The 22,047-nt window shown below is 35.0% G+C and overlaps 1 protein-coding gene across 3 annotated transcripts in view; it reads right to left on the bottom strand.

The window, feature by feature from the left end:
* Positions 1–22,047, bottom strand: part of PDE9A (phosphodiesterase 9A) — a 167,189-nt gene that overhangs the window by 72,315 nt on the left and 72,827 nt on the right. For 2 of the 3 annotated variants that reach the window (XM_069074814.1, XM_069074815.1), the window contains 2 exons: positions 13,401–13,455; positions 11,408–11,478 (listed from right to left, as the gene is read on the bottom strand). In XM_069074814.1, coding sequence (XP_068930915.1) covers positions 11,408–11,478; positions 13,401–13,455 — 126 coding nt within the window. The remainder of the gene's footprint in view (positions 1–11,407; positions 11,479–13,400; positions 13,456–22,047) is intronic. The other variant, XM_069074816.1, reaches the window with a different exon arrangement.

The raw sequence follows: 22,047 nt of genomic DNA, 5'->3' as shown, positions 1-22,047 counted from the left end.
AGACTCTCCTCTATTCCCTCCCCCATCTTCCCTCTCTCTTTCATCTTCTCTTTTTGTAATGTTTCCCAACCAAAAAAAAAGTAAAACCACATTGATTCACCTGTGTATAGTGGTTCTGTCCATAATGGCCAAGGTTCACCTCTTCACTGTTACCTCTACCTGATTTCTGCCTTCACTCCTGTATTTTTGTGTACATTTGAAAGAAGTCTCTTAATGGTCTCTTTGCTGTAATTCCATTCTTATTTCTATTTTTGTACTTTACTATTACATATATACCTTCTAAATGGGACTACAAAAGCATATATATATATTTCTTAGCAATAAAAGTTCACAATGTACTAGAACATAGAGACATTGCTAAAAAAAATCTAAAAAGGCAGAAATAGTCAACAAATCCTTTATAGACCATTATACAATAAAAATAATCATTGGTTCAGAAACTACAAATAAAAGACACAGACCCAAATGTATAGTTAATGATGAAATCCTAAGTAATGAGTGAATCAAGGAACAAATCATAGACACAATTAATAACTATATGAAAAAAATTATAGTGATGAAACAACATACCAAAATTTCTGGGATGCAGCTAAAGCAGTCCTCAGAGGAAAAATCATATCCCTACAAATATACATTAACAAAATAGAAAAAGAGGATTAATGAAGGGGATATACATTTTAAAAATTAGAAAAATAAAAAATAAACAAACAAAAATTGGGAAAGGGATAAATTAGAAGCAAAAAATAATACAGATTTAAATAAAACTCAAAACTAGTCTTTGAAAGGATTGATAAAATTGAAAACCTTTAGCTAATTTGATTAAAAAGAAGAAATCAGAAAAATCAAATCCATAAAATAATAAATGAGCAAGGTGAAATCCCAACAAAACCAGAAGAAATAAATAAGAATAATTAAAACATGTTAACAAAACCAAGAAGACAAAAGAAACACAAGAATGCCTTTAAAAATAGCATAACCAGGGGCTTCCAGGTGGCTCATCGAGTAAAATCACCGGCTCCAGTGTCGGGATGACCTGGAGATCAAATCCCAGGCGCAGACATTTTGTACCCACCCAGAAACACCTGGCCGTGTAATCTTGATCAAGTTACTTAACCCCAATTGCTTAGGGGCGGCCAGGTGGCTCAACGAGTAAGAGCACCAGCTCCAGTGTCAGGATGACCTGGAGATCAAATCCCGGGCTCAGACACTCAGCACCACACCCAGAAATAACTGGCCATGTAACCTTGAGCAAGTTACTTAACCCCAATTGCTTTAAAAAAAACATAGCATAACCTTATCAATAACAAAAGCAACAAAAATCATACGATTATATCAGTAGATGCAGAAAACGTATTTGACAAAATACACTGCCCCTTTCTATTAAAATACCAGAAAGCATAGGAATTAATGTAGCCTTTCTTAAAAGGATTAAGTGCATCTATCTAAATCCAAGAGCAAATATTATCTGTAATGAGGATAAGCTAAGAGCCTTCCCAATAAGATCAAAGGTAAAGCATGGAAGTCCCTATCATCACTATTATTAAATATTATGCTAGAAATGCTAGCTATAGCAATGACAGAAAAAGAAATAGAAGGAATATGAATAGGGAATGAGGACATGAAACTATTACTCTTTGCTGATATTATGATGGTGTACTTAGAGAACCCTAGAGAATCAACTAAAAACTAATTGAAGCAATCAACAACTTCTATAAAGTTGTAGGATATAAAATAAATCCACATGAATCTTCCATATTTCTACGAATTACAAAAACCCTAGCAGGAAAAGCTAGGAAGAGGAATTCCATTTAAGATAACTGCAGACAATACAAAATACTTGGAAGTCTACTTGCCAAGACAAAACCTTATGAAAATATGAAAACAATTACAAAACACTTTTCACACAAAGATAGAACTAAGCAATTTGAAAAATATTCATTGCTCATGGGTAGGCTGAGCCAAAATAACAAAAATGACAATTCTACCTACACTAGTTTACTTTTTGGTGTCACACCCATCAAAATACCAAAGAATTATTTTATAGAGCTAGAAAAAATAATCACAAAATTCATCTGGAAGAACAAAAAGTCAAGAATATAAAAGAAATCAATGAAAAAATGTGAAAGAAGGCAGCCTAGAGTTATCAGATTTCAAACTATACTACACACAATAATTATGAAAATAATTGGTACTGGATAAGAAATAGTATTGGCTACATAATACAGAGTAGCAAATGACCATAGTAATTTAATGTTTGTTCAACCTAAAGGTCCAAGCTCTGGGGACAAGAACAAGATACATAGAGGATCACAGGAAACAAAATGAGCATTTTTGATTGCATGAAGATAAAAAAAAAAAGGTTTTGCACAAACAAACCATTGCAGCCAATATTAGAGGGAAATCAGAAAACTGGAAAAAAAATTTACAGCATACTTCTCTGATAAAGGCCTTATTTCTCAAACATTTAGGAAACTGAGCCAAATCTATAAAAAGAGGAGCCATACCCCAATTGCTAAATGGTTAGTGAATATGAATGGGCAATTTTCAGAAGAAAAAAATCAAAGCCATCAATAGACACATGGAAAAAATGCTACAAATCACTATTGAATAAAGAAATGCAAATTAAAACAACTCACACCTATTAGATTAGCTAAAATTATGGTAGAGGAAAATGAGAAATGCTGGAGGGGATGTGGAAAAATACATCCTGTTGGAGAAGTTGTAAGCTGTTCTAACCATTCTGGAGCACACTTTGGAATGGTGCCCAAAGAGCTATAAAACTGTTTATAACCTTTTACTCAGCAATACCACTACTAGCTTTGTATCCCAAAGATATCAAAGTAAAGGGAAAAGAAGCTATATGTACAAAAATATTTAGAACAATTCCTTTTGTGGTGGCAAAGTTGTATTATACAATTTTGATGGAATACTGTTGTGGTATAAGGAATTATGAGCAGGATGGTCTCAGAAAAACCTGGGAAGACTTATAGGAACTGCTGCAAAGTGAAGTGAGCAGAACCAGGAGAATATTGTGCACAGTAACTGCAATATTGTATCATGATCAACTGTGAAAGACTTAGCTATTCTTATCTAAGATAATTTTGTTTTTTGCTTTTCGGAGGAGGGGAAAGCAGGGCAATTGTGGTTAAGTGACTTTCCCAAGGTCACACAGCTTGTGTTAAATGTCCAAGGCGGGATTTGAACTCAGGTCCTCCTGATTCCAGAGCTGGTGCTCTATTCACTGTGCCACCTAGCCACCCCATCTAAGACAGTTCTTAAGAACCCATGATGAAAAATGCTATCCACTTCCAGAGGGAGATCTGATAAACTCTGAGTGCATATTGAACCATACTTTTTTCCACTTTCTTTATGTTTCTTCTTTAAAAAAATGGCTAATATGGAAATATATTTTGCATGACTTTATGTGTATAATTGATATCATGTTGCTTACTTTTCTCAGCAGGTGGGGGAAACACAGGAGGAAAAGAGAATTTGGAACTTAAAATTTTAAAAAAGGAATGTTAAAAATAAATAAAAATTTAAAAATATGCATACCTAAACTATTAGAACACCAGTTAGAGATCTTAAATAACCCAATCTTGGAAAAGAAACTAGATCTAGTTGTGAAGGAAGTACTAAAGAAAAAAACTCCTAGTCTTGATGGATTAATAGGAGAAATCCACCAAACTTTTAAGGAACAATAAGTACCATACTTAACAAATTATTCTCAAAAATTGAAAAAGAAATCACTCTACCAGGATCCTTTTATGAGACAAATGTAGTCCTAATACCTAAAGCAAGAAAAGATATAACATGGAAAGAAAAGTGTAAGCCAATATCATCAATGAATACTGAATTTTAAAAATGTAAACAAAGTCCTATCAAAGAGACTGTAGTATTTTAATGAGAAATTGTTCATTGTGACCAAATAGGGTTTATACCAGGGATTCAGTAGCAGAAAAACAATCAACATAATTAATTGCATTATAAGCCAAAACATTCCAAACCACATGATCATCTCAATAGATGCAGAAAAGGCTTTTGCAATGTGTTAACACTCTCTTCTGCTAAAAACCCTACAAAGTACAGGCATGTGGGGATCTTTTAAAAAAAATCACAAAAACCTTCTCTCTAAAACAAAAAGCAATCATTATATTTGCAATGGGATGCCCTAGAACAGGGATGGGGAACCTTTGACCTTGAGGCTGCATGTAGCCTTCTAGGTCCAAGTTGTACAGAACAAATCTTTTTATTAAGGGAATTTCTTTTGTGCAGTTTGGATTCAGTCAAAGGGCTGTTCTTGAGGACCTAGAGGGCCACATATGGCCTTGAGGCTACAGGTTCCCCACTCCTGACCTAGAACTTTTCCTAATACATATAGGAGTGAAGCAAAAATGCCCAGTCCCCCCACTACTATCTTATATATTTCTGGAAATGCTAGTAATAGCAATAAAACAAGAGAAAGACATTAAAGATGTAAACATAGATAAAGAGGAGATAAAACTTTCCCTGTTTGCTGAAGACATGATGATATACTTGAATCAGCAAAGATGATAATTGAGTCAAAATCTTTAGCAAAGTTGCAGGCTATGAAATAAATGTTCAAAAATCAACAGTACTTCTATAAAATTATAACAAAACATAAGGAGCAATAATAAAAAGGGAACTCCCATTCCAAACAGCTACAAAATGTATAAAATATCTTAGGATCTATCAATCCAAGCATACAAACAACTTATGCACATTCTATTACAAAGTGCTCCTTAAAGAAATAAAGAACAACTTAAATAGCTGGAGGAATATTCAGTGTTCATGGCTAGGCTGTGTGAATATAACAAAAATGACAATATTACCAAAATTAACTTATATTTTTAATACTAAACCAGTCAAATTATTCAAGGGATACCTTATAAAAGGACAAAATAATAACAAAATTAATTTGGAAAAACAAAAAATAAAGGATATCAAGGAAAATTATGAAAAGAAGGAGAAATGAAAGGGGTAATAGTACTTGAAGATCTCAGTCTTTATTATAAAGCAATCTTCAAAATCATCTGGTATTTAGCTAAAGAACAGAGAGATAGATCAATGGAACAGACTAGATAAGGGAGAATCAGAAACAATAGAACTCAATAACTCAGTGTTTAATGAAGCATAAAACATTAATTAGCTAGGAAAACCTTATTTGATTAAAACTCCTGGGAAAACTGGAAAAAAGTCTGGCAGAAATTAAACTACAGACCAACACTGTATTGCACAATATATTCTAAATGGATACATGACCTTAATCTTAATAATCATACATGAAAAAATAGAAGAGAAACAGATCATATACCTCTCACAGCAATAGGTAGGCTAGGCATTCTTAATTAAACAAGAGATAGAGGAAATTACAAAAGATAAATTAGATAACTTTTATTACTATAGAAACAGGGAAAAGATCTTTATGAACTGATGCAGAATGAAGTAAGCTAAGTCAATAAAACAACACATACAGTAACTACAACAATGTAAATGGAAAGAATAAGTCCATACCAAAAAAACCAAACAAACCCAAAAGTCAATGTAACAAAATTATAAAGCTAAAGCATGACTAGAATGAAGAGATATGAGAAGACTCCAGTAACCTGCCCCTTCGATGAGGTGGGAGGTCCATAAGTCTTGCACATTGCAGTGTTTTTTGGACTTATCTCATGTATCAGTCAGTTATATGCTGATTTGTTTTCCCTCTCTTAAAAATACTATTTGTTATATTAGGTAACTTTCTGGGATGAGTAGGGAAGTATAATAGAAATAATTATAATGATGTAAAAATTAGAAGACATCAATAAAAACTTATTTTTTTAAAAAAAATCCATGAGTGTTGTATAAACAGGTCTATAAAAGATATTAAAAATTCTAAATGCAACCCTATTTTGATTCTGCAACTGTTGGAACACTGAAATAGTGATTTTTCAACCCAACAGGGATGATTAAGTCTTCTTCATCTTTGACAGTTATCAGAAAATCCAGTATGGGCCAAAAGAAAAGGTGAAGAAAGATTAAAGAAATTTTAGGCTTCTTCACTTTTGGTTGCAGGTCAACCCAACTGAAACTAGTACTGTAACTGATAGATCAGAACCCAGTTCCACTATAGGGATCATCAGTCTCCTTCTTATGTTCTGACAGTGGGACATACACCTCTATTTGGAATTAGTGATTCATCATACTAAGGGTCAAGACCACCACATGTTGGCTCTTTTAGATACTAGCTCACAAGTTACCATAGTGCCAGATATGGTCAAAGAAAATGAAAAAAAAAAAGACAAAAAATCAGACTTCTGTAAGTGTTCCTCTTCCCCACCCCTCACTTCCAGTTGGGAAATATAGAGAAAGTTACAAAACGTGGGTTGACCTGAGGAGATCTATAGGGCAGTTAGTATCACAGGTTCAGAAGCAGAAACCAAAAATTAACATTTGATTATTAGGAAAAACCTTTGGGGATCTAGTAGTCTTGTGTGTCTTAAAATAAGTTGTAAATATGTCTTAAAATAGAATCAAGGAGGAGATAAGGAAATTATCACAATATTTAAAGATTTGGAACAGGAAGGAAGATAGGAAAACAATTAACTCTTATAAATCTCTGGTTTGGCTAATGAAAAATACCAGTAGAAAATAAAGATTTATGGTGGATTATGGGACACAATGTCAAGACTGAACTTATTACGAGAACCATTCCTAATGTTTCAAAAATGATTGATAAAATTAAAGGACATGATGGACCTCAGTTTTCAGTTCAAGTAAAATGTTCTTTGCAGTATTAGCAGCCAAGAAGGTAAAAAACAGCAAGGGGCACAGTATATATCTTTTGTAGGTTGTCTACCCAAATAGCCCAGTTTTATGCTATACTTTTTGTAGACAAAATCTGAATAAAATTGATGCAAGTACTTTTTTTAGTCACTCAATAAGCATTTATTAAACACCTACTATGTGCCAGATATTGTGCTAAGTGTTGGGGATACAAAAAGAATAAAAAGAAGTTATGCCTTTAAAAAGGGCACAGTGTAGTGGGGGAGACAATAAACAAACAAATATGTACAAGAAAGTTATATACAGGATAAATAGAAAATAATTAACAGAATGTGCTAGAACTAAGAGGGATTGGGGAAGACTTTTGGTAGAAGATATAATTTTATTTGATAGCTGAAGAAAGTCAGAGAAGTTAGGAGTAAAAATGAGGAGAGAAAACATTCTAGGCATAGGGGACAGTCAGAGAAAATGGCTAGAGCCAAGAGATGGAGTGCCTTGTTTGATGAACAAAGAGGCAATGTATCTATATTGAAGAGTACATGGTAGGGAGTAGGATGTAAGAAAATCAGAAAGGTGTAGGGGAGCCAGAACATTAAGGTCAGTAGAGGATTTTGTATTTTATTCTGGAGGTGATAAGGAGCCATGTAGTTTACTGAGTAGAGAGGTAACTCTCAGGCTTGTGATTTAGGAAAATTATTTTGGTGGTTGAATGGAAAATAGACTGAAGTGGGATGTCTCGAGGCCAGGAGACCCCTCCAATGGGCTACTGCAATACTTTTGGACACATTGAATTTAAGATGCAAGATTGGAGATCAGATTAGGGCAGGACAGATAAATTTGAGAACCATAATTATATCCATAGGAGCTGATGAAATCACCAAGTGAAGTAATATAGATGAAATAGTAAAGATGTAGAAGTGAAGTAATATAGATGGAAAGGAGAAGAGGGCCTGAGGCATCCTGTGGGACACCTAAGGTTAGAGGGTGTGATTGGCATGAGATCCAGTAAAGGAGACTGAGAATGAACAGTTTTATAGGTAAGAAGAGAGTGGTGTGCTGAAAACCTAGAATGAAGAGTGTGTCAAGGAGGAGAGAGTGATCAATAGTCTCACAGGCCTCAGGGAGGTCAAGAAGAAAGAGGATTGAAAAAAAGCCATGGGATTTGGCAATTTAGACATCATTAGTAACTTTGGAGAGAGCAATTTTGGTGACTTGAGGAGATTAGAAGCTGGATTATAAGAGAGAGGATTGAGAAGAGAGAGGAGGCCCCTATTGTAGATGGTCTTCTCAAGGAATTTATCTTATAAAATGATATTCTAGTTTGAGGGCCTGAGAAACAGGAGGTTAAAGAAAGTTATGGAAAGATCTATTGAAGGACTAGCCAATAGAAAATGAACAGTTGTTCCATAAAAGGTAAGAAAGATCAATAATTAGTTCTTTCTAGATATGATTTGGATTTTGGAAGGAGTTCCACAACCAGTAATAGGAAAGATCTTATCCTTTAAAACTTCAAATGAAGGGCATTTTGAGACTAGTTGAATTGTTCATTTCCTAGAGAAAGCATATTCCAGGTATGATGTGAGGATTTTGGACTAAGAAAATGCTTGGTCCTCAGTTTAGATATGCTTTTATGGAAAAGATGATCCTGTCAGTATATCATATCATTATGGAAATAGATGGTTTGATACAAGGTGTGCCACCAACACTGTAAATACTGATTTCTATATTAGCCTGGTCTAGAACAGGGGTGGGGAAACTGTGGCCTTCTATGTCCTTGGGTACAACCTTTTGACTGAGTCCAAGTTTTACAGAACAAATCCTTTTATTAAGGAGATTTATTCTGTGAAATTTGGATTCAGTTAGAGGGCTATACTTGAAGACCTACAGTGCCACATATGGCCTTGAGGCCACAAGTTCCCCACCCAGGGTCTAGAATCACCCCTAATGATTGGAATAGCGACTGCTCAGTCAGTGCTTAAGTGGGAGTTGTTTATACCAGAGTTGTGCTGAATAAATGTTTAGCCCTGGTTCTCTAGAAAAAACAAACAAAAAATCAAAACACAGGTGTAGGGCATAGATCTCCACTAAGGAGGAGAGATTCCCATTCCAATAGGCTTTGGGTGTCAGGTTACATAGTCATGAGAACTTCGAGGAAGAATCTGGATAATGATGTGATTCGTATTGACTCTTGGTCAGTAACACTAATGGATTAGTCATATAATCACCTAAATGGAAGAATGGTAATTGGAAAGTAAAAGTGAGGTATGGGGAAATGAATTATTGGAGGATCTAGATAAGGCCAATGTGAAGATTTTAGGTTAGGCATGTTATTTTTTTGTTGTTGAGTCATTTTTCAGTTGTGTTTGACTCTTTGTGATCCCATTGGAGTTTTTCTTGGCAAAAGATTCTGGAGTGGTTTACCATTTCATTCTCCAGCTCATTTTACAGATGAGAAAACTGAAGCAAACAGGGTTAAGTGACTTGCTCAGGGTCACACAGCTAGTAAGTGTCTGAGACCAGATTTAAACTCAGGAGGATGAATCTTCCTGATTCAGGCCTGACACTGAACCACCTAGCTGCCCCCGGGCATGCTATAGCTTATTGAGGTAAAGTGGAAGAAGGTGGATCATATTGGTAAATTAAGGAAGAAAAGGATAGGGGGACAGTGAAAAGTATAGACAAGAGGGAAATGAATACAGGAAAAAATTGAACACTTGGGTATTTGGTCCATGACATCTTGGATAGAAATAAGATGGGACTAAGGAAAGAAATAATGCCTAAGTAAAAAAGTAAAAAAGCCCCAACCTATGCTACTCTGTCCCATTGCCAACAAGGTAGGTCATCAATGCTTAGGTTTTGAGAGAGCCAATTAAATAACATATTTAGGAGAAGGCACATCCTGTACCTGTAAATGAATTTAAAATTGCAGCATGATCTTTAATCATTTTCAGATAATAAAAGACAAAACATTACTAAAGGAGCCAAAAAAATTTTTTTGGAGGAGGGAAGGCAAGGCAGTTGGGGTTGAGTTGCCCAAAGTACACAGCTAGTTAAGTGTCAAGTGTCTGAGGCTGGATTTGAACTCAGGTCCTCCTAACTCCAGGGTCTGTGCTCTATTCACTGCACCACATAGCTGCCCTGATGGAGACAAATTTTGCTGCAGCACATTTTACAAATTCTCAACAGATATTAATATTCAAGATTTTGGAATGAGAAATTGGAATTCCTGGAAATAATTCCAAAATAATGTCCATCTATATTTTTGTAACATTTTATTAATGAGATTTTAAATAATAATGAGTGACCATAGAAACAGTGATTTCCCTCCCTGTGGCATGGTAATATTAACAATTTCAGAGGTTTACCAACATGTATGTCCCCCAAATTTGGTAAACAGACACAAAAGACATATGTTCCACAGGTTTTATAAACATCTAATAATAATGTGTTTGTCTCTCAAATCTAGTTAACAACTGATAGATATTTACAAATGATGTTAGTTTTGGTTGATTGATTGATAGTTTCCTTTAATTATAAGCTTAAGTTATTAATCACCAGTCAGACTGTAGATTTAATTTGTAAATACTCCTAGCTAGAATCATAAAAATCCACCAGAAGCTCCAGCCCTCATTTGCTCCTGGGTTGTAACTAAGACAAACTCTTATGTTCTCCAAAGGTGAAAATCTGTGTACCTCATTTTTACTCAACAGCAATGCCTGCTGATAGAGACTGTCATCTCGAAGGGAGATACACAGCCATTGGTTAGGCAAAGAGGGAACCTTGTCATAAGCAGTGGTATGAAACATGCTTATTTATGAATGAGGTTGGTGGTTTGTTCATAATGTGTTTGAGTTTGTATTATTGAATAATCAATAAAGTTTAGTTGAATGCACTATTGTGTGTCTTATTAGGGTGCTATCACCTCTAATAAGCCTAAGTAATGGTAAATTTGCTTTAATTGTGCACTGTGAGGAATCGCCTACTCTTCCCCTTGATACTTTGTGTATATCTGGGAGTGTATGCTCCAGACTCATTAGGGAAATGTTTTGTTACTGATGCTTTGCTATGCCATTTCAATAAATTCTTTTGATTTGAGATACTTGTATCAATTACTTTAATATTAAAGATGAATGTCCTGGTTCATGCTCATGCAGATTCATAAAGTAATTCAATCAGGGATATTTCACCTGGGAATGCAACCCATCAATGTAAATTGGGGGAAGAAGGTACCCCGGCTGGCCCCACATTAATAATGTAAGAACAAGAAGTAAGATGACAAGAGCTTAAATTTCCTTGACTCCTAATATGAACTGTTAGTCACTACTGAGCAAAAATAGTGATGATCTAAGTAGGTCTGACAAGAAGACGGCCAAAATTCGAAATTATCAAGATTATTTAAAACATGGATTTATATTCACTATGATTAATAAACAACCTATATGTATGCAACCACAATGTGTATTAAGCCTTGAGATATTTATTGAAATGAAAAGGTATATTTTTGTAAAACATTTCAGTAAGAAGGTATGATCAACCCCTACCACTTACTTAAACTCAGAGAATATCAACTTCTACCTTACGCTATACTGTTCATTTTAATAGCATGGGTGGAACTTACATTCAAATCGTTTCTCCAGCATTGCCAAGTGATTAGTAACTTCAGTTTTCAGTTCATTGATTTTGAAAGCTCTAAGAATGAAAAAAGGAAAAAACCATTAAAAAACATTAAGGTATAGATCTACCATATTTAATATTTCCACTTGCTTTTAATATCTTTTGGGCAACAAAGACAAATACTTTTTAAAGAACACGGAGCTGGTAGAAATAGACATCATTATGTACAGGAATAGAAATCATTATGTATGGTAGACAAAAAATGGGCAATCTAAATCATTCTGGACACAAAAACAGAAACCTTTCTAAACTTATAGGACTATCTATCTCAAACAGATAAGAATTTCCTAATTCACAAAATATAATTTACGTGTTTATATTACTTTCTCAGTGAAATAAGCAGAGCCAGAAGAAGATAGTACACAGTAATGGCAATACTGTATGACGATATACTATGAATAACTTAGCTATGCTCAGTAATACGATGATCCAAGACAATTCTGAAGGGCTTATTATGAAAGGTGCTGCCCATCTCCAGAGAAAGAACTGGTGGAGTCTGAATGCAGATCAAAGATACTTTTTCTTTACTTCCTTTATTTTTCTTGTTCCCTTTTTTCCCTGTGGTTTTTTTTTTGCAGCATGACTGACATGGAAATGTATATTGCATGGCTATACATGTATAACCTATGTCAAATTGTTTGCCTTCTTAATGGGTGGGGAGGAAGGAGGAAAAGAATTTGGAACTCAAAACTTGACAAAAGAATGTTGAAGTTGTTTTTACATGTAATTGCAGAAAAAAAATAAAACATTAAATTTATATTGCTTTCTCTTTTGAATCATAATAGTTGTATGCTATAATTTGTTGGAACTAGGCTATTTGATCTTTAATAATAGAGATCTATTATTATTCCCTATATGGAATGGTGAAAGTACTAAATTCAAGATCAATGTCAGACCTCTCAGATTGAACAAAAAATTCTAGATTCTCTTTGGAACTTTCTAAGGTGACATTTTAAAAAGTGCAAGTAAATTATCATTTTTAAAAAACTTCACACATGCTTTCTTTCATAGTCATCCAGCAATTTTGGAAGAGAATTTGCAACAGCATCAACAGTATACTGGAAACATTATAGCACTGTTCTAAATAAAGTAGAATTTGGGTTAAGAGAAATCTATCTTCAATATAATCAAAGGAGGCTAATTGTTAAAATAAAGGAGTGATCCTGTTACATGGTATTTCATGTAATAATAGGGGCCTCAATGATAATGTAACAGCAAAACTTTAGGTTTTGCCCTTTTTTTATTTTTATTTTTTGCTTTTTGGAGGGCAGTTGGGGTTTAGTGACCTGCCCAACATCATGCGGCTAGCAAATATGTCAAGTGTCTGAGGCCGGACCTGAACTCAGGTCCTTCTGACTTCAGGGCCCGTGCTCTATTCACTGCACCACCTAGCTGCCCCAAAAAGTTTCTTTTTTTTTTTTTGCTTTTTGGAGGGCAATTGGGGTTGTGACTTGCCCAAGGTCACACGGCTAGTTTTTATGTTAAATGTCTGAGGCTGGACCAGAACCCAGATCCTCCTGACTTCAGGGCCAGTGCTCTACTCACTGCGCCACATAACTGCCCCTTTTGCCCCCCCCTTTTTTTTTAAAGAAAAAAAGAACCATCTCTCTTAATTTTGCCTCTTCCTTCCCCTCTCTCACTCCCACCACTTTTTGGCATCTTAATTTAAACAAACTATTTCTCTAAGAATATATCATACCATATATTATGCATATATGTCTCTGATCTTTCATTATGTCATTGTGTCTACTCTTACCATTGACACACATTGCAGCTTGTATAAGACTTAGATGGTCTTTCAGAGATGCTCTGAGTTTCATCACCCAAGGGTCTCTCAAACTTAGCTAGATTGATCCATAAATGACAGACATAAAATCTGTATATGTATATGCAGATGTATATAAATTTATGTAAATATTCATTTTAAAGCATTTTACCTTGAAAACTGCTCAGCAACCTGTGTCAAAACACTCTGGAATAATTCCTCTTTTTCTAAAAAAAATTTTTAAAAGTCAGTGGAAAAGAATCAGCAGACATTTCTCTATCCCAAGTTCAACATATCGTGGGTACACAGATATCTGCAAATCAACTCAATACATTGAAGAGTTCAAGTTATGCTTTGCATTTAGTTTCAACATAAGGAAATTTTCCTGGAATTTCAAAGTCATTCTACCTTTCTTGAAAGACAGAGGAACTCATGAGAGAACCTGCTAATCTGAATCTAATTTTCACTAAGGAGGTACTGATTGTTGAAGTAGAAGTAATAGGAAACTTAGATGGGAACTTATCCTCATCTCCTGTGTTCATGCCTTTAAAAATGATACTCAATATAAATACATGATTAGCTCTGGAAGTGGCTCCTTTATCTTCTTTTATTCACTATGCCTGGAAAGCACTTTTTCCTTATCCCCATCTCCCAGAAACCTTAGTTTTCTTCAAAGGTCAGATCAGTTGCTATCTCTTACATCTCCTTAGTTATTAGTACTCTCCTTCTTCAAATTATCATGTATTTACTTAGAGGTTTAAATATTATACCTTCCCAGTTGAATGTAAGCTCCTTGAAGGCAGGAAATAGTTTTAAATTTATCTTTGCATTCCTAAAGCCTAGCATAGTGCCTAGTACATCATGGGCACTTAATAAATTCTCATTAAATTGTTTTGGATGGAATAAAAATAACTGAAAAAAGAGAGAAGGTTGAGCTGAACAATTTTAGTTCATCATGGCCCTGGTTTATAAGATTGGGCTTAGACAGCAGAAGATCTACAGTCAAAATGAATTTATGAGGTTCAGGTCCATGACAGAAGGTTTGGCTTTTCTGGTATGATATTTCTTAATCAGATTCAATATTATATACCTCAGAGAAAACTATAAAATTACTCTGTGCAAGTCTACACCATGAAAAAAATGTGACCTGTCTGGTTATCAGTTCATTCACTTCTGTTTAAGGAAAATTTGTTGAGCAATTACTGAAGCATGTGCTACAGTAGGCACTAAATACATATAGGCAAAACAAAAAACAGTTCTCAACTTTCATGGTCATTATTAAATTCAGGAGTCAGGGTGTGGGGAATGAAGATATACATGTATATGTGAATGCAAAATATATACAAAGTAATATCAAGAAGGAGAGAATGCTGTAATTGGAGTAATCAGAAATAGCCTTGTATAGGAAGTGGCCAAGATCTGTATTTTGAAGGGTCTAGGGATTTGTAAGATGGGAGAAGAAAATGAGGAGAGAATGCATCCTAGGTCTGAAGAACTACTGTTGCAAATACATGGAGAAAGAGGACGCGGAATATATTGTATATGAGGAAACTCTATTGGGTAATTTTGACTGGAGAGGAAAATGTGGGAAAGTAACTAATATGAGATAAGACTAGAAAAGTAGATAGGAGCCAGACTGAAATGCCAGTCTAAGAATTTCTAGTTTATCTTCAAAGCAATAGGGAGCAATTGGAAAATTTTTGTAAGGAAGAGACATGTTGTTTATGGGCTAGGCCTGACTCCAACTGGTCACCCGGAATGAAATTAAACTCTTGTAGCTAATAATTAACAAAAGGAGAAATACTGAGCCATGACATAGAAAGTTTACTTAACAAGGATACAGGCTTCACTCTGGTAGAGGTTCCTGTCATCTTCATATAGAAATGTGTCATATCAGCAGGGCAGGGTGTGATGAATAGTTAACAGTCTGGTTATTTCAAATTTGAAGGGCCCAATTTTGCAAGGGAATGCTTTTATGTTTTTTCCATTAAGTGGTTAGGAAGTCATAACAACATGATCTGAGACCCACAGGAAGTTATGTCAACAGCTAGGCATCTAGAAACTTAGCTCCCTAGGCCAGGCATATTTTAGGGATAGTTTCCTTGACTTTTAGGGAAAGAATTAACCTAGGCTACACTGGAGGAAGACCTTGGGAAACCTGGGTAGATATTGATCCTGTAACACAAGGCCATAGCTTTGTTGTTTTAAGAATACCAATCTGGCTTCTATGTAAATGAAATTTTGGAGAAGGAAAAGATTGGAGGCAATTGTAGACCAATTTGGAAGTTACTGCAAGTGGAGATGGGAGTAGAGGTAGGAATTAATGGGAAAGATATTGTGGAGGTAGAATAAAAAAATTTAATCATTTATTCAATATGAGGGTTGAGTGAAGAGAATTAAGAATTAAGCTCAAAATCTTTTATAAGTTTTAGTCTAAATGGAGTTACTTTGAGTTTATTTAAATGTTTAACTCTCTTCTTTGGACTGAGGATATTTATTAAAAAATTAAATGTGAAGAAAACATAGAAAAGAAATTTCAACTAAATATATACTTGAAATTATGGCATTAAGAAGTACACATTAAAAAATAATGGAAGCAAGGCTTAGGGGATGTCAACCAATTTTCCTAGACTAGATGGAGTATTGGATCTTGAGGATCTGAGCTTAGATCTTGACATTTACTAACTTTATAGCCTCACTCCAATCACAACTCCTCTGGACCTCAGTTTTCTTATCTGTAAAAATGAAGAGTTTGGATTAGATGACCTTTTAGGTTCCTTCTAGCTATAAATCTATTATTCTATCATCATAAACTGAAATACACTTAGGGGAGACATGAGAATTGATCCACCTTTAAAACAGCACCAGAAGGTGGCTACAAGAGTGGCAGCAGCAGCAGCAGCAGCTTCAGGAGCTCTCAGTTCAGGGATGGTAAGAGGGTCAGACACCTTGTCAGAGAGATTACAGGGGACCCTTTGCTGGCAGAAGATGTGGCTGATTCTGATTGGCAGCTCTACTGCCTATACTCAGTTCCAGGGCAGAGAGGAGCACTTTTGGTCTGCCACAAGGGAATAGGGTCCCTAATCATAGTTCCAAAAGGAGAAGAATCAAGAGAGGAAGAATGGGTGACCTGGTCTCAGTTCCAAGCTGAGAGTAATGTTAGTTCTTATGGCTGCAGAAGAGCAGGGACTCTTCCTGGGTAAACACCAGAATGCAGACCAGAAGAGCAGTGACCACACCTCTCCCCTCATTACACCACTTTGGAAGCACTGAAAACTTGCAGAACCCTCAGAACTAGCTCTGGCAATAGCAGCAAGAAAAAACCTGAAACTGGGAAAGAGCTTTACCACCCCCAGGTGAGCAGAGTCCAACTTTAATAAAAAGTTCAAAGTCAAGAAAAATGAGTGAACAACAAAAAAAGAACTTGACCATAAAAGGAAAACCAAGACATAAACTTGACTATAAAAAACTTCCTTGGTAAGGAAGACCAAGACATAAACTCAGTAGAAGACAGCACTGAGAAAAGAACTAAATCCAGGCCTGAAAGAAGAATACTAATTGAACAAAAACCCAACAAGAATTCCTAGAAAAGTTAAAGAATGAGATTAGATTGGTAGAGGAAAAATTGGGAAAAGAAATGAGAGTGATGCAAGAGAATTATGAAAAGAGAAATAGCAGCTTGGCAAAAAAAAAAAAGGAACAGAAAATATTGAAAAAAGGATACATTAAAGAACAGAATTGGTTAAATGGTAAAAGAGGCACAAAAATTTATGGAAGAAAAGAACTCCTTAAAAAGTAGAATTGGCTAAATGGACAAAAAAGGTACAAAATATCATTGAAGTAAATAATTCCATAAAAATTAGACTTGGGCAAGTGAAAACTAATCATAAAGTAAGACATAAAGTAGCAATAAAACTGAGCCAATAGAATGAAAAGTAGAAGAAAATGTGAAATATCTCATCAAAAAATTAACTGATCTGGAAAATAGATCAAGGAGAGAAAATTTAATGAATTATTGGACTATCTGAAAGCCATGATTAAAGAAAGAGGTTAGGCATCATATTTCAAGAAATTATCAAGGAAAACTAACCTGATGTCTAAGATCCAGAGGATCTAAATAGAAATTGGAAGAATCCCCTGGACACCTCCTGAAAGAGATCCAAAAATGAAAACTTCAAAGAATATTATAGTCAAATTCTAGAGCCATTTGTCAGAAGGGAAAATATTGTAAGCATCCAGAAAAAAAAAACAATTCAAATATCCTGGAATCATAGTCAGGATCACATACAATTTAGTGGCTTCCACATTAAAGAAGTGGAAGGCTTGTAATATGATATTCTGGAAGGCAAAGGAGCTAGGTTTACAACCAAGAAAAACCTACCCAGCAAAACTGAGTATGATCCTTCAGGGGAAAATGAATATAATGAATTAGGGGACTTTCAAGCATTCCTGATGAAAAGGCCAGAGTGGAATAGAAAATTTGACATTCAAACACAAGACTCAAGAGAAGTGTAAAAGGTAAATGTGAAAGAGTAATCATAAAGCATTCAATAAAGTTATTCTGTTTATATTCCTATATGGGAAGTGACACATGTAATTTCTAACAACTTTATCATTTTTGTGGCAATTGGAAGAAGTCTACATAGAGGATAGGAGTATGAGTCAATTATATTGGGATTATCTACAAAAATGTAGGGGTGAGGAAGAGGGATGCACTGGGAGAAGGGGAAGGGAGAGGTAGAATGGGGAAAATTTTCTCACATAAAAGACATGTGCAAGGAAGTGCTTTTACAGTGAAGAGGAAAATAGAGGGAGATGGTGGGTAATACCTGAACCTCACTCGCATTGGAGTTGGTTCAAAGTGGGAAGAAAAAAAAAAATATATATATATATATATACACACTCAATTATATATAGATATCTATTTTACCCTACATGGAAAACAAAACAGTCTTTAGAGGAGGGACAGGATAAAAAGAGAAAGAGGAGAATAAATAGAAGAAAATAGGATGGAGAGAAATACATTCCATAAAATGGAAGTGGATAGCAGAATGGATTGAAACCAAAATCCAACAATATGTTGTTTATAAGAGACACATTTGAAACAGAAAGGCACACGCACACACACACAGAGTTAAAATAAAGGACTGGAGCAGAATTTAATATGCTTTAACAAAAGTAAAAACAAGGCAGAGGTGGAAATCATGATCTCAGATGAAGTAAAAGCAAAAATAAATCTGATTAGAAGAGATAGTCAGGGAAACTACATTATGCTGAAAGGTACCATAACCAATGAAATAACATATTAAAAAATTTACACAAAGTTTCTCTAATAAAGATCTCTTCTCAGACATGTAGGGAACTGCATAGTGCCATTCTCCAATTGATAAATGGTTAAAGGATATGAATAAAGGGTTTTCAGAGGAAGAAATCTAGACTACCTCTAGTTATATGAAAAAAAATGCTCTAAATAACTATTGAAAAGCAAATTAAAAGAATTCTGAGGTACCACCTCACACCTATCAGAAATGATAAATGCTGAAGTGGATGGGGGGAAAAGTACACTATTGTACTTGTAATGTGGTCCAACAATTCTGTAGAACAATTTGGAACTATGCCCAAAGGGCTATAAAACTATCCATATCCTTTGACCCAGCAATACCAGCACTAAGTCTCTACACCAAAGATATCAAGGAAAAAGGAAAATGACCTATATGTACAAAATATTCATAGTAGATCTTTTTGAGGTGGCAAATGATTAGAAATAGAGTTGATGCTCATCAGTCAAGGAAGGACAATAAGTTGTGGCATGCTATATTGTGTTGTGGGAAATAATGAGGGGGTGGATTCAGGAAAAAAATACATGGCAAGACCTATATGAACTGATGCAAAGTGAAGTGAGAAGAACCAAGAGATCATTGTGCACAATAATAACAATGTTGTAATAGATGATCAACTGTGAAAGACTTGGCTACTCTGATCAATACAATGATCGGAGACAATTCCAAGACTCATGATGAGAAAATGCTATCCACCTCCAGAGAGAACTAATGAACTCTGAATACAAACCAAAGTACAATTTTCTCTCCATTTTTATTGCTCTCTTTTCAATATGGCTAATATATAAATGTGTTTTGCATGATTTTGCATGTACAATTGATATCATATTGGTAGCCTTCTTAGTGGGTAGGGTATGTTTTGGGACGAAACATACTTCCTCTTTGAGGAAGAGAATTTGGAACTCAATATTTAAAAAGAAAAGAATGTTAAAAGTAAATAAATAATAAATAAAAAAAAAAACCAAAGACATAACCATATTAAAACTGAGTGGATTTAAAAAAAAAAAAGAACCCACCACACCCAGAAATAACTGGCCATGTAACCTTGAGCAAGTTACTTAACCCCGATTGCTTAAAAAAAAAAAAAGAATCCCAGTGAAAGGTATTTATAATCTTCCTTTGTAAGTAACTTTAAAGTTTTTCAAAGAATATTTCAAAGAAATTGATAGGGTATCATTAATTTTGAAGTTAGCAGAGAAAATCATCCAATAACACCAAGTATAGCACCCCCTTTGAAAATGTCTAAGGTTTTGGAGTAGGCATTGGAGATGAATGATTGCAATTCAGTATGGAAGTCTGTCATGTATCCTGACTCAAAAATTAAATGGACTGTGACTGTATCTGAAATAGTAGTGCCCCTGAAGCTTCAATGCCACCACAAAAGAAATGGAGAAAGGAGAGTTGCAGCCACATTGGTGGATGGAGGACTTCAACCACAGTCCTACAGGAAATTAAGATCATAGATTTAGAGCTAGAAATTCCTTCTTATAGATGAAGAAACTGGGGCCAGAGAGGTTAAGTAACTTTCCTGACATTACACAACTGGCAGAACCAGGTTTTGAATACAGGTGCTCTGAGTCCAAAATTTAGCACATTTTCTACTCTGTAATACTCCCTTTAGCGGAGGATACTGTGACTTTATTGTTGGCACTATGTGATCAGAGGTGAGGAAATCAGGCAGAGCAATGTAGGGGCTATGCCTGAGTTGTGGAGAGTTCTGCTGAAGTCTACATTCCCATTTTCTCCTCCCCTCTTATCCCTTCTGCCTTTCATTCTCTTTCTAAGGAGAGGCGAATCTATTTTACCAATCCCTGTTCATTAAAAGTCTATTTGCTTTCCATTTTGCCTCTTGATGGAAAGAAACTGGTTTTCTCTAAGATCAAGTGATCTTACTTTATCCCTCTTCTCAAATTCAAGTTTGAAGATGTAAGCTTATTATCTAATGGATACTGATAGCTTTGATAAAGGCAAAGTACCTTATTGTATAAATGTGAAGACAAGAGAACATTTCATAATTGGTTAATTACTAAATGTTCTTCATGCCAAAGACACTATTTAGGTACCAAGAGGATCCCAAAATGGAATTTCCTCATTAAATTTGTTGAATATAACTAACTAGACAAAAATCAAGGTTGCTAATATTATGAATAGAGCAGGTAGGTGGCAAGATGGATATAGTGACAGGCCTGGAGTCAGGAAGGCTGGAGTTCAAATCCAGCCTCAGACACTTACAAGCTGTGTGACCCTGGGCAAGACATTTAAATCTGTTTGCCTCAGTTTCCTTACCTATAAAATGATCTGGATAAGGAAATGGCAAATCACTGTAGTATCTTTGCAAAAAAAAAAAAAACAAACTCCAAATGGGGATAAGATTGAAACTACTGATAACAACAACGTTATGGGAGTATTTACCTGACTAGATGAATATTAGGATTATCAATGCCCCTAATACTTTTTGCTTGGCAGAAGGCAGTTCGATTTTGGGGAAATTCCAGAGAGTTTGGGAAGAGTTTAGTCCCATGTAAGCTCCATATCAGAAGACCTTTGGGAAATCAGACCAGCTTTATGCTATCTTAGAGATTTCTTTGAATGTAGGGTAGAATAATTATCTGATCTGCTTATCCTCTGAGTTTGTTCCCAAAAACCAAACCAGAATGGATATGGAATCAAGTTAACATCAAGACTGGGAATAACCTGAGATTTGTTTGGATTGGATCAGAATCCCTGGATCTGTCCTGAAATAGTTCAAATTTTACCTGGCCCCTGGAGTGAGGGAAGCAGATGGATAGTGTTTCTCCTGCTGTTTTGTTAGCTTGCTTTTACTAGCAATTAGGTCATTACAAAATTGTTCCCTTACCACCATACCATTTGTACGTAGTTAAATTTTTTTTAAATGTCTGATTACTTAGTTTTCAAATAAAAAAAAAAAGAACCTAAAATGATTTAAAATAATTAATCATAGAAGCGTGGATATTATAGAACCAAAGATTTGAATCTTTATCTTCTAAACCAAATCCAATTAATTAGAGGAATAAATGCTTCCAAGAACTTTTTAAACCCATTTGAATCCAGATGACTGATTAAGTCTCTATAACATAAATTAAACAGATATATTTGGTTTAATTGCACTAGGCAGTTAAATTGTGTTGCTCTGACCCTGGGAGTCTGGTTTGATTGGGTATGTTGATTTTTATCAACTCATTTCTAAATAATTTTATTTTGTGCTTTGCAAAAAAAAAATATGTCTCAGATGTGAAAAATTTAGGCATTATGATGCTTTGCAATGAAAAGGGCACATGATTTAAAATCAGAGGGTCTGGGTTCAAATTGTGGATCTATCACTTACTGTCTATGGGACTTGGGCAAATCACTTCTGCTCTAGGGCATTAGTTTCCTCATCTGTAAAATGAGGTTGTTGGGCTCAACAATCTCTAAATTCTCTCCCAGCTCTGCAAAGCAACATATATAATCAAGGTGAGT

This window comes from Petaurus breviceps, unplaced genomic scaffold (genome assembly GCF_028583685.1).
Source record: "Petaurus breviceps papuanus isolate PSGF00001 unplaced genomic scaffold, PetGlider_PUasm1.0 90897, whole genome shotgun sequence".
Taxonomy (NCBI): Eukaryota; Metazoa; Chordata; class Mammalia; order Diprotodontia; family Petauridae; genus Petaurus; species Petaurus breviceps.
The sequence above is the reverse complement of the archived record's forward strand: the minus strand, read 5'-3'. Positions and strand labels throughout refer to the sequence as shown.